Source organism: Durio zibethinus, chromosome 8, assembly GCF_047325235.1.
Source record: "Durio zibethinus cultivar Kanyao isolate XHJ-2024 chromosome 8, ASM4732523v1, whole genome shotgun sequence".
Lineage (NCBI taxonomy): Eukaryota > Viridiplantae > Streptophyta > Magnoliopsida > Malvales > Malvaceae > Durio > Durio zibethinus.
Genome location: NC_143169.1, coordinates 22,953,651 through 22,978,502, shown reverse-complemented (window position 1 = coordinate 22,978,502; position 24,852 = coordinate 22,953,651). Strand labels below are relative to the sequence as shown.

Sequence of the window (24,852 nt, the reverse complement as noted above, 5' to 3'; positions counted from 1 at the left end):
AGCCTAACAAAACCATTAGGACACTCTGATAGCCCCAACTAATGGATGAAACTCATATTTATAACACGGGTTGAGACTCAAGTTTTAATCCATGCAGCTCCTGAACTTTGACTCGTGCTCGGGTCGTGACCAATAAGCAGGTCAGAAATGGACTGAGGGAGGAGCAAATGGCTGTTTAGCTCCATTATTTACGTCAAGACCTAGCTGCGTTTATGACAAGCATTCATTTTGAAACAATTCTAATCCATATTGTCGGTGGGAGAGTAAAAAAAAAAAAATCCATTTTCTTTGAAAATACTCGCTTCCTAAATTGTGATGTGTGAACGGTATAAATGGTCGTTTCATTGTCAATTTCGGAAAAAAAAAAAAAAAAAGAAAAGAAAAAGGCTAGACCCTAAATGATAAGTCTATCATCGACAATTCCTAGCTCGACTAACTATCCATTGCAATTCGGAGTAAAATTGTAAATAGAAAAAATTAGTATTTAGAATTGGAAAATTTTAAATGTGCCCATGTTTTGGCTCTATACACCAAATTTTTTTAGGTCTTTGTAAGTAAAATTATTAAAATATTCATCTCATAAATTTTATAACACATCTCAAAAATTTATTTTCAAAATTTCATAACATATATGGAAATACATTTTTAAGAAGTCAGAAATATATTTTCAAGAGTATTGAAATTGAAATTTTATGAAAAATTTTTAAAAAAATTTTTGTTAAAATTATTTATATATAAATGTAATGAAAATTTATTATTAAAAATCATAAATTTTAAATTTAATAAAAAATCATTTTCACTATTTTCATCTTAGAGAAAAAATAATATCTTATGAGATCTTAATTAAATTAAAAATAAAATAGTGAATATAATTTTTTATAAATTTGAAATTTATTTTTTAATAAATATTGCTTATATCCATTATTAAAATTTTATAATAATTTTAATTAAATTGAATTCCTTAGAAAAAATGTTTACATCTACTTATTATAATTGATTTTTTCAATTAACATATTAGATTTTAACAAAATTTTGTTGTATTCTATAATTTACTTATACTATCCTTTTATTCATAAGTATGCAATACTCATCAAAAAAATCTTCAACTTCAAGTTAGTTTTAATTATTCCAACACCTTTCTTATCAGTTTCAAATTCATATGAAGGTGAGAATATGATAATGGTAATTTTGTAGTATTTTGATAAAATTGTATAATATTCGATAGTATTATTTATATAATTTTAAAGAATTTTAACTCTTATATATTGATTAGATTTAATAATTTTTTTATTATCTTTCATAATATTAAGAGATAAAATATCATAAACTTTTTTTTCTTTAAAATTAAAGAAGTAAAACTAATTTTTTTATTAATTTTAAATTTTATAAATTTTTAATAATATTTTTTCATTACACTAATTTATAATAATTTTAATAATTTTTTTATAATTTTTCATAAATTTTCATTTTTTCCCTTAAAAATATAATTTAAAAAAATATTATGACTTTAAGAAGACATTTCCAATTAGTGTTATAACATCTCATAAATATATTTTAAAAAAGTATTATGATTTTCGAAAAAAAATAAAAAAAACTTACAAATATATTTAAATAATTTCACTTATAAAAAATTTAAAAATATATATTTAAAAAATAAATGAGATATATTTAGAACTTCCCCTTGTAATATTGTCAATGTCAAAGTTTTTATCCAAAAAATTAAAATTGAAAAAAAATTATAAATGTTAAAAAATGAATTTTTAATCTATTAAAATTTATATTGAAAGAAAACAAATAAATTATTTCTGTACCTTCTTTACAACTATTCGACAGGTAGTTTGTCACATCAAATCGCAATTTGTTGCCAAAGGGTGGCCTTTTGTTGCTTCTTATGCCTTTTTTTTTTTTTCCCTTTCTTTTCTAGCAATTTGATTGAAGTTTAACAAAACTTGCTAAAGTTAACAAATTGTAGGACCCTTTTACTAGCTGGATTCCAGACTTCCAGCCAGGCACGTATTCGTCCGCACAACCAAAAATCTTCTTCAAGTACTGCTCTTGGATATAGTCATTTCAATTTCTTCTTTGGCGATATCAAATTCATTAGATAATAATACTATTCTATATAAAAAAAATTTTAGAGAAAGGACAATTTTATCATATAAAATTTTTTTTTTTTTTTTCATCTTTTAAATTTATTAAAATCAAAAATTAAAAATCCGTATAAAATTTTTTTAATTTTATATTATATAAATTATTTTTTTATTACAAGCACTCAAGAAAATCAATTGCATTAAGTTTGTGAAAAGAAAAAGTGATCTAAATGTGCTATAGGAACAGTAAGAAAGTCACCTACGCAAACCAATAGAATGGAGGCTGCCCCTGACGCCAACAATTTGCAGCGTTTGGTTGGGCGGCGGCCTTCATTAAGATTGTGTACATAATAATGTTGTGAAAAAAAAGGAATGGAGCCTGTCCAGTCCAGATTCCAAGCTTCCAGCTGCAGTCTCAGGTGATAAATTTCCCCCGTTGGAAAATGTAAAAACTCTGACGTATGTCAGTAAATGACATGTCTTAAAACGGTACTGTGGGGTCAGACAGACAGGGACATTAAAGGGGAATGACGTGGGGAAATATCATCCCAATGTAACACATGCAATGCAAGCTTGAATCTGTCAGAGTTTTGGAACAGACTGCAAATGTCGATTGTTATCTCCAATCTGTTACTACTATCACTGTTTCCAGAAAGAATTATTGTTTTGTCCTGTCATTTGCAACCTACTTAGCCTTAATATTTTGCCAGCTTTTCCTTCCCATTTATGGGGGGCACCACCGCCCATGTCTCCTTATTTTATCTTTTTTTTTCCTCTAACTTTTTGTCGGATCATGCTTTGGAGCCTTTTGCATTGGAGAAATTAGGAAAAAAAAAAAAACAACAACAACAACGTTTGGTAACTAGGAAAGTCATTCGAGTTTATTTTGCTTGGCTAATTAACATATTTCTTAATTGGATGATGGGTGAGAAAAGGGCATGGCAACAATATTTGAAAGATAAGTGATCCAAATTCAATGATTTGAGACACTGTCCTAATCGTGATTGATCCAATATACAAAATAATTGAAGTTCATGCAACTTTTTTCTATCTTTAGGTTCACAAAATTTGCATATGAATCTCATTGCCGTTACCAAAAAAAAAAATTTCTTATATAACTCTAACTAATGGCGAATTATCAAAAATCTATTTTAAATGTATATGTGTACGTAGATACATATAACTAGAGATTAGATCAATTCAAATTTTAATTCATTTAATTTATACAATTATTTAATATTTAATAATTTTAAAATTTATAATTTCTTCATCTAATTATTCTTAAATTATGATTTTTTTTATTAAAAAAAAAACCTAATGACAAAGTCTCGATCACTAATATTTGGCTATAATCAAAGGTAGAAAACAAAATCTTTGCTTCCGAAATCTTCTCCAATATTTTTGTTTTCAAAATCCTTTACCATATCCGTGCAATTTGCAAATTGTGATGGTCGAGAGAGAATGATAATTAGGTCATGTACTCATGTTGGTTCTACGATGTTACACAAAGCACGGAGCACGTGATTTCCAGTGCCTTCCAATCCTAAAATCAAGTGGGCATTTCCACCAATATCTTCCTTTCTTTTGAAGTTTGGACCACAGTACTCTCTGGGTATTGCTGCTTGTCATATCATCAAACTTTCTTTGTTTCTCAATGCATTGCCATAGTTATCCGATTGTTGAAAAATATAGATCCTTATTATCATCGGTCAATTCATGCTTTTTAATTTACATCAATTAATTCCTTTGCATTTGGTCAACTATTTTATTGGATCACGTAAAAGTAAAACTCAATTTAATAATTTCGTATAATTATTTTTAAAATATGATAATATTTAATAATTTTAAATTTTAACACCCACGAAAGTTTATAATAAAAAAAAAAATTCTTTCTAGAAATTTAAGAGATAAGAGGAAAAGATGAATCCCCCCCCCCCCCCACATTACATAGGTAATGGATAAGTTAAACCACTTTACCATTTGGTTTAACAAAACCTGATCAAGCTTACCATCTTTCCTCCAAGAATTTGCCTCATCAACTAGGCTGAAGTTGGCCCAACTTTGATATTAGGTTCAAAGCATGTCATGAATCATGACTTGAAACTAAAATTTGTATACTGATCTATTCCATATCTTTGTATCCCAGATATTAGTGATCGAGACTATGTCGTTAGGTTTTCCTCATAAAATCAGTGTAGCTATCGCAAAATTTTCCAACAATACATAGTGGTAAATTAATACTAAAAGAAAAATAAAGGGCAGAATCATTTTTTTAAATGTAAAATTTTCCAAATCCCAATCATTTTCCAGGAGCCCAATCCACAAGCTGTTGTCAGCCATGCTGTTCAACAGCAACATTAAAAGTGGGACCCAACTTTCTTTTTCTTTTTTCTTTTCTTTGCTTCATTAATATTAATCTATCAAAACTTATAATAATAATTATTAACTAATTTGTCAAAAAGGTTCCCTTCCCTCTTTCGCGGTAAACGCAGAACCTTCTGGATACAGAAATCTGCAAAATATCTACCCTTTCATCCAATCCCCACCGTCCATCAACCTTATCTATCAACCTCACACCAAACATGTTATATTATTATTTTATTTTATTAAATAAAAAATTTCTGTGATATTATATTTAAGTTGATTCTTCCATCTATTTTTATAACCTATTATTTGTTTTTTTTTTTTAATTTATCAATATCATGTGATAATTTATTATCCTCACTCACACGTGAACATTCACTAAATATTAAATTTATTTGTAATTTTTTATTTTAATTGAATATTTCAACCTATTATAAATTGATTTTATGAATGGAAGCGTTGAAATTTAAACATTCAACATCAACAAACAAACCATAAAAACTTAGTTTAAAAAAAAAAAAAAAGCATAAAAACATATATAAATGACCCGTTTCTGGAGAGTTCTTGTGGCTTAGTTGTTGTCAGGAGAGAAAGGGGGACTCTTTCCCTCCTTTCTTTCTTTCTCTCTTTGATTTTTCTCTTTTTCTCTTCAACCTTTCCCTTCACGGAAACATATGCTAAGGGTTCCGTGTTGTAGTTCCCCAACTGGTTTCTGATTTTAAGTTGTGTTGTTGGTTATATAATTTGTCGACAAGACAAGGACTTTTGTTTTGAGTTGTGTTAGTGTTGTTGGTTTTGAGTTGGGTTTCTGTTTTTTTTTTTTTTCTATTGATTTTGGTTTGGTTTTGAAGAATGGCAAATGGAGAGAAAAGCAATGATTTTTATGCAGTTTTGGGATTGAACAAGGAATGCACACCAACAGAGCTCAAAGCTGCTTATAAGAAACTTGCCATGGTTAGAGTTTTAGCCATCCTTCTTTCAACCATCTCTCTTTTTAATTCTTGCTTTTTCTTGGTCTAGTTAAAATTGAGAAAAGAAAAAAAAAAACCTTTGAAAGATCATGGCATTTTATTTGAATTGTTTCTGTTGTGATCTTAATGTAAACACTCATGCATTTCGAACCTGGATTTCATCATTCAATTAAGAGTCTTATTTTGGGTAAGAAATAATTAATATCCAATTTTATAAACCGATCCTGTGCATTTATGGGCATCATTGGGATATCTAACAATGGGTTTTCCATAAAAAAGCTGCGAAAATATTTATTGGTTTATGAAGATGGAAATTTGATTTTATTTCCATTTCCATAACCAGAAAGAGAAAGAAAAAGATGGGATTTTAATTTTCCCGGGAAAGTAATGTGAATGCATTGAAACATTTTTGTAGTAAAAGCAAGTTTCTTTTTGTTTTTGTTGGGACAGAGATGGCACCCTGATCGTTGCTCGGCCTCGGGCAATTCGAAGTTCGTGAAAGAAGCCAAGGAGAAATTCCAGGCCATTCAAGAAGCCTATTCTGGTAATTTTATAAGTTGATTTTTTTTCTTTATTTTGATTGGGAATTGTTGGATTCACCTTCACGAGACGATGTTTTTCGCTCAATTTACTTTTATTTTTTTGCCTGTTTTTCTGGCCTGACTTGTCCTACAGTTCTGTCTGACGCAAACAAGAGGTTTCTGTACGACGTAGGAGCTTACGATAGTGATGATGACGAAAATGTATTTGTTCTGTTCTGTTCTGTTCTGTTATGAACATCTTTTATATTTCCCCTTTAATTTCTCTTTTACTTTCCTTGCAATTCATTCTCTTTAGTTTAATTAGATAAGATTAAGGTTAATCAAAACAAACTCGAAGACAAAAAGAATAAATGTTTTTGTTTTCGGCATTCAGGGCATGGGAGATTTTTTGAACGAAATGGCAGTGATGATGAACCAGACAAAATCTAGTGTAAGCTTCTTCCCTTTTAATTAAAATAAGGAGGACATTCTATGGTTTTTTGTATCCAATTTTGCTATTATTTTTTTGTAGACTAAGCATTCATTTGGGAGTTGTTAGGGTTCCAACCATAAAACAAACTGAGAGTCTGAGCCCTTGAATCGGTCTTCCAAATGAACTCTTAACAACATGTAGAGTAGTTGGCCGAACGATGTAGAGTAATTAAGAGGGTTAGGGTTGCTATCGGAAAATCCTAGGTATTAGCTGTTTATAAACTTTATGTCATTGCTTTTGGTCCATTTGGATCCCTATCATTCCATCGGTGGGTGCGATTGAAGCACTTTATGAGTTTAACCGCACCATTTTTTTGCATTTGGATAACATGGGTCTGTGCGGCACTGCATCCTCAGTTAAAGGGTCCAGGGAAAATTTTCAAACTCACTGCCGTATATATTTCCAAAAATATCCCTATTTAAGTTTTTTTTGTTTCCCTTTTATTCTTAGAAGTATCGTGCAGGGATAAAAAAACCTCTGTCATTTGATGCCTTTTTTTTAAAATAAATAGATAAAAATAATTTTTAATATTTAAAATTTTAATTATTATTTTAATATAATTTAATGTGTCAATATTTTGATTAAATAAAATTTTAATATTGAAATGTTAAATAATATTAAAATATAAATAAAAAATAATTTGTTAGTCATTTTTAAATTAATACCTTTAATGGTCATATTTTCTTTTTATTATAATTCGTCTCATCTCATTGTCATTGTTAATTTTGCATCAAAATATATATTTTATCGTTAATTTTAATTTTACTGTTACAATATCAAATCTTATCACTATAATAATTTATTTTATTTTATTATTGTTTTCAATTTTAGCGGGTTAATCTCATCGATTATTAAAGAGATTTTTAATTGATAAAATTGCAAATGGGCCAGTTAGAGTTCACTGGGTCCAAATTAAATATGATTTTTTTTTTGCAGTGGCCTGAAACCTTCTTTTTTTTTTTCCGCTTATGATGCTGATATGATTGTTTCTGTTTGGAATCCCAAGAAATCCATTATACTTTCTTAATTTTGGTAAGAAAGTATTTTTATAATTATGATAAAAGGATTATTATGGTAATTTTGTTCAAATGGTAGCAATGATATTTTTGAATTATAATAAAAGGAAAATTATGATAATTTTAGTCAATTATGATATAAGGGGCATTTTTATAATTATGATATAAAGGTTACAGTATTTTGTCACTGAGAAAAGAGGTATTTTTGTCATTTAAGATGTAAGGGGCATTATAGTAATTTGACATTTAGAAGATGGGTATTTTTGTCATTTAAGAAAAGAGAAGTATTGTAGTAATTTATCATTTAAAAAGGGGTATTATTGTCGATGGCTATAATAGTGATTTAATTCTCTGGCGTAAAGATTAGTAATAAATCTGAATATTGGAGAAACAATATATGGCAATGATGAAGGTAAATCATGATTTTGTAGCTGCTTTTTCAATCTTTATATAAATTGCTCTAGGATTTACAAAGAGTTATTATAGTCTGCTGATTTCAAGTTGAAACATTGGCGAAAAAGAATGCCAGGGTCCAAAAGATTGTAGATTCATAGGAAAGCACATTTTAAAGTTTGATCAAACTTGGTCACTCCAAAATGGCTGGAGGTGTAACACCAAGGAACCAACAACAACTTTTTAGGTACTTGTTTAATAGTGAGGAATGTACAAGTATTTTTGACAAAAGTTTTTGTAATTTTGAACTTATAGGAAAATGGAGATGAAAGCTTTGAGGAATTACAGGAATTGTTTAAAGAAATGTTCCAAGCAGACATTGATACATTTGGCGCCAGTGGTCAGTCTACTACATCCTGTTCTGCTTCATCTTCGTTTGCATCCTATGGTGAAAGTTCTGGCCCCAACAAGCGGAATTCCTCTGAAATGAGTTCTGGGGAGACTAGGCTGGAGAGTTCTTCTAGCTTTGATGCACAATTTCACGGTTTCTGTATGGGGGTAAGTGCAATATTTTCCTGCATGCTATCCTAGTATATTCTATTTAATCTGTGAATTATAGTGTCATTGGCTCATGGCATTCTCAATGTTATATTCGATTGGGTAAGTTGGATTTTAAAGACTCCAATCTTACCGATTTTTGGTTTGACTTACGATGGAATTCATTTAGTTTACAAAATGTGCAGTTTGTTACTGCGGTAGAAATAAACCGGATACAGCTCTAATCTGTTCTGTGCTTGATGAAATTGTGTTGTCTATTTGTAAGCAGGATTTGATGTGTGATTTGATGCATAGAAACTAATTACATAGCTTTAATTCTCCATTTTGAACTATAGATTGGCATTTAAAAGCTCTAACATCCAGTCCAGTCTTTTGGTTAATCTTTGTCAAACTTCTGTGTCAAGGGATGTGTCATAGAATAATATTACCATTGATGGAGCAAACAGTGGATTAGGTATATAAGGTAAGGATAGAGATGGTAAGTGTTTGTTTTTTGTTGTCTGTTTACTTCATTATTAATATATACTGTCTAAAGTATGGATCAAAAGCGGACAAGTATTTGAATGAATTATATGCGAGTTAACTTAGCTGAGGTATTTGAAATAATTTCAATTATTTTCTTTTTAGAAAATGTAAAATTTTCATGAATGCTATTGTATATCTGATTGATGTTTTGAAGACAGGTGGAACACAAGCAAGATATCAAGCAACAGAAAGGAGCGAGAGGAGGAATGGTAGGAACAAGCATCGGTAGCAGACAGAGAAATAGCAAGAAACTAAGAGGTTTCGTCTGGCCATGATGTTTCTTCCGAGGACTATGGCATTTCTGTTTCATGACACCAGTTTACTAATTTTGTCCAACTTACCACATTGACTGTGCCAACTAGGGAGATGAAGCTGCATGCATCCAGTGGCCAAGATGGATTCAGTTGGTTAGATGTTGAACGTGGCTCCAAACATCACACCACCACTAGGGAAAAGCCAAAACTATCGCAAGAATATTAGTTTGGCTCTTACACTTGAGTATGGCGAAGAAACGAGGCAACTATTAAGAGTTCTATCTTTGTTGTCATGGCCTGTCATGGTCTATCATGGTTTACCATTCTAGCTGTGGTGTAACCATGTCGATGAATCTTCACCTGCAGCGTTATTATACTCTTTGTTTTGCCATGTTTAAACTCTGTAATGTTAATCAATGGGCTTCCATTTAGCCTATGCTATTTATTTATTACTGGTCAGCATCAATAAGATGATCAATATTAGTCATAAATTTTCGGGGTATCATCTTGCTACATGAATTCCAAAACAACCAAAAAGAAGAAAGAAAATATGTATTGCTTTTTCATGATTCTCAGGGTAGTTCTAGCTTCAAACCTAGAAACATCAAGCAAGTAAACGGGAAAGAGGGCAGTTATTGCAGCTGCCATGGGCATGGTAAGCCAAGAAAGTGTCCAAAACTTTATGTTTGTGCTTAGCTAACCAAAGGTGAAGTGGCAATGTTGGGTGGGTACAACCTCATATGGGTTAGAGACCCAGGAAGGTTTTGCCAATGCAGTGATTATCCAAGGCATGCACCACACGGCTTTTAACCCTAAAAAGCCTCCATCATCAGTTCTTTTTCCTTCTTAATATACTCTTAAATTTTTTTATTTTACTACTTATCCAATTGAAAAACACATTACGTATTTGTAATTTTTAAATATCAATTGATCCAAAAATCAATCGAATGCTCTTTGATACGATGGTGAGAGGTTGAAATTGTTTGTCCCTCTCAACCTCAATATCCAGCACCACCTTTTGGCTTGATAAGGAAAAAAGAAGTCATGACCCCAATTACTATTATTTTAAAATTTTCATCCAAACAAAAATGCTTTTTCTGGTCTCGATTCAAGCAAGCTGTTTGATTCCATTTTAATGTGAAAATAAATGTGGGGGCAAGAAGTTGAATGAAATGAAGTGGCTAAAATACATCTAATATTAATGAATGGATGAGACATTTTGTTTTATTTATTTTTATGATTCAAGGGATTAGATTTTGGGTTAAGTCAGTGTATATATGATTGTGATTTATCATGGATATCCTGTTTTTAATGCAAAGGTTAGGTTCCCAAATGAAACTGATTTAATCTTTAATTGTATTTTTTGGATTGATGAGATTTTCACTTTTAATAACGAACAATATTTTGTAAGTTAAAAGGGTTTTAAATCTTAATTAGATTAAAGTTTAATGGGTCTAATTATATAGTGAAAGAGAATAATGAACATTAATAAATTGATAATTTAATAATATTAAAAATGAGTTTAAAATTAAAAATCTCAAATTCAATTAAAGGGCAACTCAAAAAGTAAAAAGAAATGGACCTAAATGGGAAAATGGATTACATTCAAAAGAAAAAAATGGCTTAATGACTTTGCCTGAGTTGGGGGTTGTGACTGTGAGTGACAATGAGGCCACTTTGTCATTTGCAATGACCTGGAAAATATTGCTACTAGCAGTCAACAAGAAATTAATTAATTGTCTTCACACTATTCTTCTTGTAAACACATTAGGAAGAATTTATAGAAATTTGATATTAAAATCATGACATTAGGAATAGAGTAAAATAAAAAGAATGAAAGAGAGTTAATTCTTGTAGTATTTTGCAAAACCCTTTTTTTTTGTTACATTAAAATGGTAAAATTTTAATACAAATAAGAAAAAAATTGAAGATTTAAAATATTTCTTGAAGAACTTTTAACCATTAAGTTAAAGGTTTGAAAAAAAAAATTCATTCTTCTAATCATTTAAAAAATAAAAAAGGAAATTAAATAAATAAAAAGAAATTTTTAAAATCTTGATTTTTTTAGTTAATATTATGAATAACATTTAAATTATAATAAAATATTTAATAAAATATTTAAAACTTTTTTAAAAAATTAATATAATATTTAAATTATGAATTTATTAATTAATATAATATTCACTTCTAATATAATTAATTATATATATAATATGATAAATAAATAATATTTTAAATATCATATTAATTAATTAATTTATAATTTAAATATTAAATTTAAAAAATTTTAAATTTAAATATTACATTAAATAACTTACCATATCTTAAAAATCATTTATGATATTGATTTTTCAATAAAAGTAAAGATTACGAAACAGATCGGAAAGTAAACAAGATGATGTGATTGACAACCACATTTATATATTTTTTTCAACATTACAAGAAATGAGAAATGCTCCCCTCGCTATCAAAGCATACCTAACCACATTGAATTATTTGTAGACGATTTCAACCAAATAAATATATAAGTCTATCAATTAATCTTCAGTCTGCTTGTTGATTAAAGAAGGAAAAGTCTTTGAGAAAATCTTAAGAATTATTGAAATTGAAAGGGGACCATTTATGATGTTAATATGACACCATATAAATTGAAGAATCAAATCAAAATTTATATTCACAAGGCTGCTGTGCTTTTTTCTTATCAATAACCACTAAATATTTGGCAGTACTTATTACCTATTGTTTTTGCCAAACAAATTATTTCATAATATAATATATGTTTACTTGGGGGAAAGTGTTTAAGAAATTGAAATATCTAATCAAAATGCTTGATGACCAGACACTTGGTTCAAGTCAATAAAAAATGTCCTTTTCAAGACAAATGGGGTCTCTTTCTTTGAACATTTGACAATTTACATGTATCTCTTTAGACAAAAATAAGGTATAGATAATCCATTGGTTTCTTGCTTGAATTAAAAAAAAAAAAAGACATAGGATTTTGAAAATTTGTTGCAAATGACAATAATTTAATGCTAGTACCTTCTTAAATTCAATGTAAATAGAATGATAAGAACATTAATTTCATCTTATGAATTTTTTCTATAAAAAATATTATATTTTAGAGATAAAAAAAAATTATAGATATTAAAATAGAAACACCAAATTTATTAGATATATATTGTTTTTTTTAAATAATTTCATAAATTAACTGAATTGAATTTTAAATTCAATTCAGTCATCTCATGAAATTTTATTTGTTCAATATATATCAAAATTCAACGCCTTTCTTTTTCTTATGATGAATTTTGATTTTAACTTATTATTTAAACAATGAAAACTTTTGTGAGTTGTGACTAATACCTTTCATGACACCATCTGATTTTATTTAAATACTAGTAATAGTTTGTAGTTTACAAAATCAACTATATGTTTAACATAAATGTACCCAAAAAAACTCATATGTTAAAATAGATTAATTATCAATTGTTTATTTTTGGGTAGGAATTACTCGTGAGGCAAACAAAAGTTAAACCTAAGATAATGTTTGGATAAATATTAATAAAAGAAAAAAAAGGAAAGGAAAAAAAAAGAAAGTTTTTTAAAAGAAATGAAATAATATATGTACCCTTTTTTTGGATAATTAAAATTAATAAAAAAAAAATTTGACAACCATTGTTTGGATAAATAGTGAAAAAAAAAAAAATTCATTATAATAATTTTTTTCAATGATAACCTTTTCATTACCGATGATTTTAAAATACCTCTAGACTATAATATATTTGTTATCTTGTATGATCTCACAATTACTGCTATATTAATTATTGTTAATCAAGTAAAATAGAAAGATATTTTACAAACATGCATTGATGGATTTTTTTATCATTGTTAAAATTTCATCACATTATCATTTTGACGATGTATTTATATAAAAGCTATTAAATATAAAAAAATGCAATCACATAAAAACATTACATCCCATAAATCCAAAAAAATATATTTATTCATATTCAATCATTTATCAAAATCAAATTACCAAAAAATTATAAAAAAATTCTTTTATTGGAATAGACATACGAAACTTACTTAAAAAAAGAGATGACTTTCAAAAATTATAAAAAAATTGTGATGTGATTAGGTTTTTTTGACTAAGTTTTTAGTATTAATAAAAAGATGGGTATAATAATCTTTCTATAAAAATAAAATGTTTTCAATTTTCCTTTCCTTAGCTTTTCCCCAAATTGGAGTATTAAAAAAGTAATGATTATAAGAGAAATCAAAGGTTATTAAGTTTTTCACCTCTTTTCTTTCTTTTTAAATTAAAAATTTATCCAAACAAAGGAATGATTTTTTTGTTTCCATTACTTTCTTTTAATTTCCTTTCCTTTCCTTCCCTTTTCCTCAATCTAAACATAGTGTAAGGCAAACACATTAATTTTGATATTATTATTCCACTTATTATAAACTCAGTTATTAAATGTAACTATTAATTATCAATCATGTTGAGTGAAAATAAAAATCATAGAAATTAAGCTCAAATTTTGAATATCAATAAGAACTTGTTTATAGTAAAAATTAAAAATTTTTTTTTTTTACTTTTTAATATTATTTGTGTCAAACTCCGAATTGAGGGTGAAAACCCTGAAATCACATAAGAGAAAGAGAATTATTAAGAGTAAAGATAAAAAGTATTATCTACGTTTACTTTTCGACACTCAAGTCAAAAGAAAACTAGAATAAGTCGGAAGAAAAGTAAAATGTAAGGAGTAAAAGGAATAAGATAAGATAAATTAGTATTGAAATAACTCTATTTATAGACAAAATGTGAGGAGTTTGTAAGATAAAACAATAATATAATCGAACTAACGTGATATTATAAATGTCAGGTCGGTAAAAAAATTAAAAATATCTCTAACTTTACGTTGACAATTTATAATGAGAGAAATAACCAATTTAACCCATTGAACACAAAAATATCCCTAACAAATATGATAATCATTAATTTATAGATACCAATAGGAAAAATAAAAATTTTAAAAAGTTATAAATTAAATTTTTAATCAGTTATTAAAATTTAATAATCAATTTTATTGTCAAAAATAAAATTGTAAATGAGCTTAAATGTAAAATCATTAATGTATGCTAACATATGTGGCATTATAATATTGGATTAGTACAGAAATTTAATCTAATGTAATTTCCAATCTGTTTTTGCAGGTACAAAGGTGGCCGCAGAGGTGCAATCCTTATCTCGTAACAGGAAACGATGGTCCTACTCACCACCCCAACATCCAGCTTTGGTGGACCTTAGATTTGCTTCAATCTTATCCCATTGAGGTGTAAACATTATATTTATCAAAGTGGGAGCCACATGCTTCCACCCACTTGACCAGGTCTAAAGACTCGTTTAGCTTTAGGCTAATGGCTCCTGTTACTTTGGGGCTTGAGTGAGGCTGAGTTCTCATTTCTCCTCTCGGCTTAATACGCTAATAAGTTTGACTGGCCCCTTCTGCTTTCACCTCGTTTTGAGGATAAATTGAGTTTCAAATGTGAACTAATTTTATTAGTAACAAGAGTTGTTGATGCTATTGTTACTAAAGACAGTCGTCAGTTGAAATGGTTTCTGGATTTTGAGCAACAATAACGATCAAATCTAATAAGATAACAATTACAATCTAAGAAGTAACAAGTATTTGAGCGTGGACTCAAAAACCTTTTATTTGTCGATAATGTTCAGAATGTTAGACACTTTTAGTAGAGGGAAGAAATGATGAAATTGCTATACTATTGATAAAGTTTCAAATTTGAGAAACAATAATAATCAGCGTGATATGTTAATAAAGAGTAAAATTTTTAATTTAATTATTAAAATTTGATTATTGACAATCTTAAATATAAAAATAAATAAATAAATAAAATAGCATTCAGCTTGAAACTTTAACAACAAATTAATATCTTAATTATATGTATATATTTAAGTTTAGTGTTGAAGAAACTAGGCCTATGTTTAGATGTAACTACACCTCTAGTGAGGTGCAATTGAACTTCAACCACCACTAATTGAATTTAAATATTAATTTTAATAAAATTCATTTAGTATAAATTTTTTATTAAAAATTTTATTTTTAATCATAATTAAAGTAATTTTTTTTAATCATAATTATAATAATTTTTATTATTGGTTTTAATCTCACTGTCTATTCAAATGGATCTTAAATTTATTGGTAATACTCAAAATTAATATAACTTCATTAGCTAATAAAACCCGTTAAACCATTTAGTATTTTGTTAATCATTTACTAAGTATTAGTACTTTGACTTTAACACTTCATTATTAAGACTAAACTACTATAGTTTTAGACTTAATCCCAATTTACCATTTTTTTTGTTTGATGGCTCCAAATGAAGCCATGTTAGCCGGAGCCATGCACCCCAAATTTAGCCATCAGCAAAAAACTAATTTTCCTTCAATCTCTGCACTTTTCCTCTATAAAAGCCCTAATCCACGATTTCTACGGAGAATTAGAAAAAGAAAAACTCTTTCAACGTATTCCCACCTCCTCTCCAAATCTTTCCTTCTCTTAGTAACAGTCGTTTTAGCGGTGTCACAAGAACAACAAAGATATATAGCAAAGAACCATTGATATTAATATTTTGTTTGATTTTTGAGGCCTTTTGAACGGGCGTTACGTTATAGAGAAGAGGTCGTATCGATCATGGGGTTCCTGAACAAACTTTGGGACGAAACGCTTGCCGGACCGATGCCGGAAACCGGCCTCGGGAAACTACGAAAATATGATTCGTTTTCAGCCACACGGTCATCGCCTGCTCCTGTTGTTGATGTTAATAATAATAATAAGGTGATGATAACTCGGAGCATTACGATTCTGAAGAGTAACTCTGGTTCTAGAGACCTATCTGTGGAGCCGGGTTCTCCTTCTGGGTCTATCACTCCTGGGACACCTTTGTCACGTAAGTTCATTTTCATGGTCACTTCAATTTCTTTATTATTTTCTTCTTTAATAGATTCATACTTAGAACATTTGTTAATGCATGGTTGCAGCGGGGACACCACGTGGGGATTTCGGGAGATTCACGAGAAGAAAATCGTCAGCTGAAGCACTTGAATCCGCTGAGCCTAGAAGTCCAACTGTTTACGATTGGTTCTCTCTCTCTCTCTCTCTCTCTGTCTCTCTCTCTCTCTCTCTTTTTTCTGCTATTTCTTCATATAATTAAACACACACTCAATCTTTGACTCTCTTGATCTACTCCATGTATCCATCCCTGTCCTCCATGCTAATTGCTCTCACCATTTTAAACCAACCCCCTTTAGTCCTTGGAACAAATAAGTTGGAACATGGCTTGAAATTATGTGATCAAACTTGACAGTACAAAATATATTGTTAGGAAAAAAGTTAATGGTTTTCAGATCCTTATATGCTCAAAATGTTGGATTAATGTTTATCGGCCATGTTGGTAATTATCTAATCACGTTTCGTAATTTGTGTTGATGCTGTAGGATTGTGATAAGTGCTTTGGATCGTTGAGAGAGGAAATTGGCGAATTTTCTTTTTGAAGAATGAGCATGGAAGAAAATTTTGTACACGGAGAAACTTTGGTGGAAATTTTATTTTATAAGTGATGCAGATAGATGCATATATATAACCTATATATAGCTAATAATAAGTTGGTTTTAACAGTTAGACGGATTGCGTGATTGAATGAAGAATCCCAACCGATCGAGAAAATCACTGCTTCTTGGAGTTTCCGAGAGAGGAAAGACAACGTAGGAGATCTAGCTGTTTCTAGAGATTCTTTTTTCCCCTTTTCATGTTTTTGTGTCTTAATTAGCTTCGTTATGTACATATTTGAATCCTCTTTCAATGAAACTTGTTAAATTGCAGTTTGAGAAAATATCAAAGTTTTGCTTTACCAGAAGCGTACTTGAGCCTAAGTTTATTCTGATAATTTTGAGCATTTTTATCATCAATTGTTTACTTTTCTTGTACTGCTGGTCCCTCTTCCACTCTACTTTTGCCTGATTTGCTCACTGTAAAGTGGTGGCAAAAAAAAAAAAAAAAACTCAACCAGTCACTGTCATCGATCCCTCTCCACTAGTACTGGCAATGAGATAAATCCAAATGTGGGGCAGATTATAAAGGCTTTTTGACTTTAAAAGTTCGCTCATTTGTTTTGTACTGTGTTAGGTAAGCTGTCTCCTATCATGCAATATATATATATATATATATATATATAAGCCCAAATTAAAGAGTTGGTCCAATTTTTTACAGGTACTTTGCCTAGTAAATTTATGCATACATGCAAATGGAACAGAAAAACAAACTTTGTTTAAATTAATCATTTGCTTGGCCAAATATTCCCTTTTACAAGAAAATTTGACTAAGTTGTAGCTTACTTCACTTTCTCAATGGCAATTTTTGCATTATTTTGCACGATTGGGATTTCCTTTGCTCCCCCTTTACCCGATTGACACGCCAAACTGCCCTAATTCCAAGTCCATAGTCAAGTTTCAATTTTACCTGATTAAATAATTAATAATTAATTAGATTTGATACTCCCAATAGTGAAAAGGTCGAACGAAGGGAAGAAAACTATGTAGATTTGAGGATTCAAGGAAATTTTGGGCCCAACGTGAGCCAACATGCTGAAGGACAAGAGGCCCCTGAGAGCAAGGGGCAGGCACCTAAGTATTATCAGCCATGCATCTAGCAAAGAGTGTTTAGAAATGATGACATATTCTTGGCGACCCTAAAGCTGAACGAGCCCTGGCAGCGCAAGGACGTACCCCCTTGGAAGTGTTAGAGCTTTTGGAGACTTTCAAGGACACAATGCCCGCTGAACTGCCACAGTAGTTACCACCCAATAGAGAGGTGGACCAACCGCCAGAGCTCCCTATCGAATAGCAACCCCTGAGCTGGAGGAACTGAGAAAGCAGCTCAGTCGTTGACCACTGTACACCCTATTGCCAACGGTTTGCCAACTGTAGCTAACGGGTGTTTCTCCTGACACTGTAGCCGCAACGTGTCTGTCAGGTTCCAGATCACGCAGCATATATAGCAACTCAATGGTGCAGTTCAGGGGCTGAAACCCTCTCGGTCCCTTAGAATTTTTAATTGAAATTCAAAGAAGTTTTGGGTTCAACTGCATCACGAGATGCATTTGAATAGCAGCACCTCAATGGTTGAAAGGGTTAAAATTCTCATTGTCTCTTCAACTTTTAGTTCGATCTAGTGAATTACTGAATTTTAGAACAATAGGCTGTCTTGCAAGTTCAATAATAAATCGAGAGCAAATAGAATAGTACATTTATTGATGAGTTTTCTTTATAGGGCTCAAGAGAGTCAATGGGCTAGCTTAAAAGTTGGAGTTTACGGGCGCAAGCCGCAACTCCTGCCCTTACAGACTTACCAACCGTAAGGATGTGTAAAGTGGGTAGAATATTTTTTATTTATAGTCTTAATTTTTTATATTATACTTATTTTGGTATTTATATTTTATAAATATTTTAAATTCATCTTTATTTTTATTCTCATAATTATTTAATTGATATAGATAATCTCTATATATTTGATTTTTTAAAAAATAAAAAATAAATTTTGTTTTTTATTTTAATTTTAATTTTTTACATTTAAGTAATTTTTTTTATAAATATGTATTTTTTAAATACAAATATATTAGTTCTAATAAATTTAAAATAAAATTATATTATTAAATAAAATTTAATTTATTAAATATATAAAAAAATATATAAGATACGGATATAAAATGAGTACTATATTATTTATTTAAGTATTCATATTTGGATAAAATTTTAAAATTATATATATTTTTGTCCTCATTCTCAAATTTTAATATTTATCTCTATTCTTATTGAGATAAAAAAAATTAATGTTTTGTTTGGTTTCAAGAAACATTTTTTATTTTATTTTTTAAAAATAGTTTTTGTTTTCTAAAAAATATATTTAGTAAATGAAAAATAAAAATGACTTTTTAAAAATGTAAATAATAAAATAATAAAATATTCAATGATATTATTATTAATGACATCTCATCATAAATATAATATATATTTATTAATTAATCATATTAAAAAATATTTGAATATGATAACTTGTAAAACATAAAAAAATAATATATATCTTTTATTTTTACAATTAAAAATATTTTTTTATTTTCCTATTTCAATCCATCCTCATTTTTATTTTTTAAAAATTTATTTTCATTCATATTTTTTATTTTTCAAAAATATAAAAATAAACAATGACCGCATCTTTTAGAACCACCTAAATTTTTTATTGAATCTGCCTAAATTTGACATATTTAATTGGCCGAGTAAGAGCACGTCACCCTCAGCTCAGAGGCATGCGTTCTTCACCCACGTCAGCATGTTCTCCTTTTAACGAAGCTCACGGACACCGTCTGGTAACGTTAACCCCGTATGGCTCTCCGTCTCCTCATACTCCACTTATTATTTGACACGTGAACAAAACTCTACGTTAGAGTCAGGACGGAATACCCATGCAATCCACGTTGTGCACGGATTTCCTCAAACTTATCGGAAACTTGCTTCGCTTTTTCAGTTCATTTTTGTCAATGACTAAACTATCCCTACTAATGAGTGGACCAACAAAAGATTTTATTGTAATTTAGGTACAGCACCGGCAATGACGGCGTAAAAAGGCCAGTGTACAAGCCGATGATTCAACGAAAAACGATGGCGTTTTATCCGTCAATTTCCCATTTAAATCTGACAAAAAAAAAGGACGGTACAACAACATAGCCGGCAACACTTTCACGCCGGTGACGGGATCCAAACAATCCCCTAATTAAATCATTCCACCTTACTCTACCTTCTCCACGTGTCCCCTCTTCACCGACGCCGTCATTTCCCCTTACTTTCCCTCCCTTCAACCGATAAAAGAAACAAAAGAACCCAAAACCGGAAATAAACCAAAAACAACAAATCCCTAATTCTCTCTCTGTCTCTCGTTGAATCCCTAATTTTCTTTTTTCTCGTTTCCCTTTTGTTCAAATTATCGATTTTTCGGGATCTCGATGGAGGAAGACGAAGAAATCCAACGGCACCCATCTGCTATCGGCTCCCCGTCACCGCCGTCCAAAGGTCGTATAACCGTAACGGTAGCCGCTGCGCCTCCCTCCGAACCGCCACTGCCAGAAGAACAGCTGCAACACGAAAATACGCTTGCACTGGCACTTCCGCCGCAGCAACATGAAAGCACGCTTACATTGACACTCCCGCTGCAGCAACAACCGAAGAACAACGGCAGAGGCGGTGGAGGCGAAAGAGAAGACTGCTGGAGCGAAGGCGCAACGGGTGTTCTAATCGACGCGTGGGGAGAGAGGTATTTGGAGCTGAGCCGTGGGAACTTAAAGCAGAAACATTGGAAAGAAGTGGCGGATATTGTGAGTGCAAGAGAGGACTACACGAAGACTCCGAAAACGGATATTCAGTGTAAGAATCGAATCGATACGGTAAAGAAGAAGTATAAGGTAGAGAAAGCTAAGATTGCATCTGGAGGTGGGCCTAGTAAGTGGGTCTTTTTCGAGAAATTGGATCAACTCATAGGACCCACGGCCAAGATTACTGGTAATGCTGCGGCCGTGGTTGGTGGCAGTGGTGTAAGTACTGGCTTTTTGTCTAAAATACCCATGGGGATTCCGGTTGGGATCCGTTCCAGTTTGAATCCATTTCGAGTTTCTCAGCTTCAAAAAAGGCAACAACAACAAAAACAACCAAGGGTGGTTGTATTAAAAAATCAGAATACGATGCATCTCACGAAGCGGGGTCCGTTGGGTACAAATTCTGAGGAGGAAGAGGAGAAGCAGAAGCAGGAGGAAGCGGATTCATTGAATAGTTCACCGCCACCTCCAACGGGTAAAAGAGCAAGGAGGGTGGTTCATAAGGGTGTCGATTCAGGGGAGAAAGGAAGGAAATGGGGGAACTCCCTCAGAGAATTGACTCAGGCGATATTGAGGTTTGGTGAAGCTTATGAGCAGGCGGAGAGTGCGAAGTTACAACAGGTGGTGGAGATGGAGAAGCAGAGGATGGAGTTTGCAAAGGAGCTGGAGTTGCAGAGGATGCAGTTTTTCATGAAGACCCAGCTAGAGATTTCACAGTTGAAGCATGGGAGAAAAGGTGCTGGAATTGGGAATGGCAGTAATCATTATAGTAACATTAATAATAGCAATAACAACAACATTAGTGATAGTAGTTAAGTAAATTCAGTAGGCTTGGAATTGGATTAGGAGTTAGATTTTACTTTGTGTTTTCTTGGGTTAAGAGTAAAGACCCTAGGTTTGTATTTGAATTGGTAGTTTTCGAGTGTATCTTCATGCTTTCTTTGTTATACTTTTTTCTTTTTTATCACAATTTAACTTGAAGCACTGTTAATGTAGTGAATAGATGCTCAATTATTTTGTACCAAAAGAAGTTTCTCTTAAATTTATTTTGAATGTAGTTGGATATTTTCAAATCAAATCTAGTGATGGCTACATTGCTTTTGTGTGGTGAGCCAGTCCAAAGGATCAGTTCAAACCCGAAATTACAGATCTATATTCGGCCAGCTTTGAATCTTTTGGTTGCATCCGAGTGGATTCTGGAGCAATACTCCGGTTCACTGCTTGTTAATAGTAAAGTTTTCCCACTGGAGAACTGAACCTTTTGCTGCTGTATGCTTATGCAATCATCTGCAATCCGTACGGATTGATTAGTTAATTTGTTTAAGTTTGTTTTCCAAAATGCCAATGACACAGAACAATAAAGAATTTTGGGAGAAACCTTATTTTAACTGTCAATGTTGTGCTAGCCGCAAGCTAGGATCTTGGTGGATAGTCTCCTTACTGATATGCCAAGTGAAACCAATAGTACGGAAGTGCATAAACAATGAAAATATCATTTACGGACCATGGTGATAAGCAGTTATAATTCCCTCTTCTAGCAAAAGAGCAGCATATGCTTGGATGTAGAAAGAGCTGAAGATGAAGCTGGTCAAACTAAAAGGACATGAATTAGTTCTACATTTACCCAAGATTGGTAAGTTTCTTGATTAGTGAACCGATGATAATGAACAATAATACCTGGCTTCTACTTTCGTCCCAGGAATGTGAAGACTACTTCACTTGACCAAAAACGTGTTCTTCAACTGCTAGAAAACAACTTCAATATTGCTCATCCCATGCAGCGACCACCCTTCGCTGTTGGGCAAGCCATCCTAGGGTAATCTGCAACAAGATTCCTACTATATTATTCATAGAAAATAACATATCCAACTAAGGCAATATGGAAACCATTATGCATATGACTTATTTTCCCTACGATAGAGCAACTTAAAAAAAAAAAAAAAAAAAAACAAAAAGCATTTTGATAAACACCTAAAAGGCAATAACAAATTAGATTTAACCTACATAGCATTAGCAATAACAGAGTTTATTGATGACAGAGTGTTTTCATCACAGAGTAGCATGCAGGAAATTATGGCACAAATAATAAATTCAGAAACAAATAGTTTAGCAGGAACTCGATTCTTCCTGTTTTCTCCAAATCATGGCATCAACAATTTTAGTTTAGTGCATGTAGGTGCTGTGCCCACTTAGTAGAGTCCAGTATTTCCATTCTCTCATTGTGAATGGTACTAAACCAGTATTAGCTAACAGCTCGAATGCTAATAACTACAAATTTCTGACCATATACACAATGAAAAATCTGAAAAAAAGTAATCTGTTGCTATTTGTGATACAATCACCACTAGAGGAAACATCCCAAATATACTGCAATTTGCTTTTCACAGTTCTACTTTTCATTTGTCTAACCGAGATATATATAATGCCCTAAGTGACGAGAAGAAAATTTGACTACAAAAGATATATGAGAAGACATGAGAGTCAGAGTAGTTCAAAGTTCAACCAACTATATCACTTGTTTGGTAGAAAGGAAAGAAAGGGGCAAGGAAAGAAAAGTTCTAATTTAATGCTTGAGTTACATAGCAACATGTGCTATTTTGTAGCTCAACCATAGATTAAACCATTTTCCTTCCTTTCCTCTCTCTTTCCTTCCTATCAAACAGAGAATAACTGGAAATTTTGTTTTCTTTTATATAAATGAAAACAAACATTGTCTAATTTAATTTCTCTTTCTCTGGTAATTATCAGGGAAGAAGTATCATCAAAGTGAAAATTTAATACCCCTTGTATGGGTTATAGAAATACTAGTTTTCTGATTCATGAGATGCTTTTTTATCAAATATAATATAGTGACTGTTTAAGGAATAAACTATTAGGTTTCATGACAAAAACAAGTCTCCTTAGTTGAATCTTAAGCTGTAATTCCTCATTAAATTAGATGATTACCCTAGAAAGGGGAACAAATCCATTGGCAACAATATGCAACTTTTCAATGATAAAATAGTCAAACAACGGTCCAAACCACAAGAAAAGATGGAATATTATGAAAATCTTTATCCCTTTAGCTTTTGAAACTCCTTTTGCACTTGTGTCCCAGAATATAATTAATTCAAATACCAATATATACTATAAGATTTCCTTGCACCTAAAGCAACAAAGAAACAAAGTTGACAACATTGAAATCCTAGACATATCAAGAAAATCCACGCAAAGCAAAAGGGTCACGGTAACAAATCTCAAAGTCCAAGTTGAACAATATCAATTGTCGGAGAGAAAGCCAAAAAAAAAAATTACAGTTACTACAACTAAATGATATGTTCCTAGTTTCCAAGCAATCATGTATTACGCTTTTGCTTAACATTTCAGTCATGTGTCAACTATAGATTTTGTTTTTTTGCCAAAAAATATAAACCATCATAGAAAATTCAACGACCCCAGTTCTCTGATCATGCAAACAGCTATATAATTGAAAACCCATTAAGGATTATGACTCTATATAAGCTAGAACTACAGAGAAAGTTGTAATCAAGCCAAGCTGAAAAAGATAAGAGCTTACTGGGGCTTTAAGAGAAAGAAACTTTGATTTGTAGCACCAAAAAACCCAGAAATTTTGCGACAGAAACCTTGCTTGTCTGGATTCTAGAATTCAAGCTGAACCATAACCTGGAATTTTTGAGGTACAATGTTCCCCCTTTTTTTTCCTTTGTCTTGGATTTTGTATAATGTTCATATTTTTAGGTTTTCTTTTATTTTTTATTAATATATAAATAAAATAAATGCAATAATAAATTGCTTCATTATTGGACTCTTATCTTAATGGATACTAGAATTTTTTTTTTATTTTTCAAAGAAAAAGAATTTAATGGCTATATTAATTTTTTTTATACATATAAAAAGTTAAGAAATAAAAATTGGGCTTCCAAATTTTCAAAGAAGAATAATGAGGGTTGAGTTAAATTTAAATATTTTATATTTTATATAAAATAAGTTTTGAAATGGAAGAAGAAGTCAAAATCTTATATTTTTTTTTAGAGGTGATCGATTTTATGAATTAATTGAGATAAATTTTAAATTTATATTATTTTATATTAAATTTTTATGATGAAATTAAATATTATAAATAAATTTTTTTAAAAAAGGATATCCATTATTTTTTATTATTTTTAATAATTAATTAATTATTATTATTTGAAATAATTAATTTGCTATCTTTGGCACCCAAATTTTA

The 24,852-nt window shown here is 30.7% G+C and overlaps 1 protein-coding gene, 1 long non-coding RNA gene and 2 pseudogenes across 4 annotated transcripts; 3 read left to right on the top strand and 1 right to left on the bottom strand.

The window, feature by feature from the left end:
- Nucleotides 1–5,020: 5,020 nt before the first annotated feature.
- Nucleotides 5,021–9,379, top strand: LOC149517637 (uncharacterized; annotated as a pseudogene). Its single transcript, XR_016344073.1, has 6 exons — nucleotides 5,021–5,408; nucleotides 5,876–5,969; nucleotides 6,101–6,168; nucleotides 6,341–6,397; nucleotides 8,164–8,406; nucleotides 9,090–9,379. The product of XR_016344073.1 is annotated as an uncharacterized LOC149517637 (transcript).
- Nucleotides 9,380–15,701: 6,322 nt separating this feature from the next.
- Nucleotides 15,702–17,120, top strand: LOC149517636 (Dormancy/auxin associated family protein). The gene is made up of 3 exons (XM_089765138.1): nucleotides 15,702–16,154; nucleotides 16,246–16,345; nucleotides 16,702–17,120. The coding sequence occupies exons 1-3, from the start codon at nucleotides 15,899–15,901 to the stop codon at nucleotides 16,727–16,729; spliced, it is 384 nt and encodes a 127-aa protein (XP_089621264.1). The 5' UTR covers nucleotides 15,702–15,898; the 3' UTR covers nucleotides 16,730–17,120.
- A 2,701-nt stretch (nucleotides 17,121–19,821) lies between these two features.
- On the top strand, nucleotides 19,822–21,624 carry LOC111278441 (trihelix transcription factor ASIL2 pseudogene; annotated as a pseudogene). The gene has a single exon (XR_016344071.1). The product of XR_016344071.1 is annotated as a trihelix transcription factor ASIL2 pseudogene (transcript).
- Nucleotides 21,625–21,635: 11 nt separating this feature from the next.
- Nucleotides 21,636–24,364, bottom strand: LOC149517635 (uncharacterized). The gene is made up of 4 exons (XR_016344072.1): nucleotides 24,181–24,364; nucleotides 22,302–22,445; nucleotides 22,003–22,217; nucleotides 21,636–21,911 (listed from the first exon to the last, which is right to left on the bottom strand). It is a non-coding gene; the product is annotated as an uncharacterized LOC149517635 (long non-coding RNA).
- Between the last annotated feature and the right edge of the window lie 488 nt (nucleotides 24,365–24,852).

Bases quoted from the DNA above. Each gene is read 5' to 3' on its own strand.
- LOC149517636 (XM_089765138.1), top strand. From the start codon at position 15,899: ATGGGGTTCCTGAACAAACTTTGGGACGAAACGCTTGCCGGACCGATG. The intron at 16,155-16,245 runs GTAAGTTCATTT...GCATGGTTGCAG, and splicing joins TCCTGGGACACCTTTGTCAC to CGGGGACACCACGTGGGGAT. The intron at 16,346-16,701 runs GTTCTCTCTCTC...TTGATGCTGTAG, and splicing joins AGTCCAACTGTTTACGATTG to GATTGTGATAAGTGCTTTGG.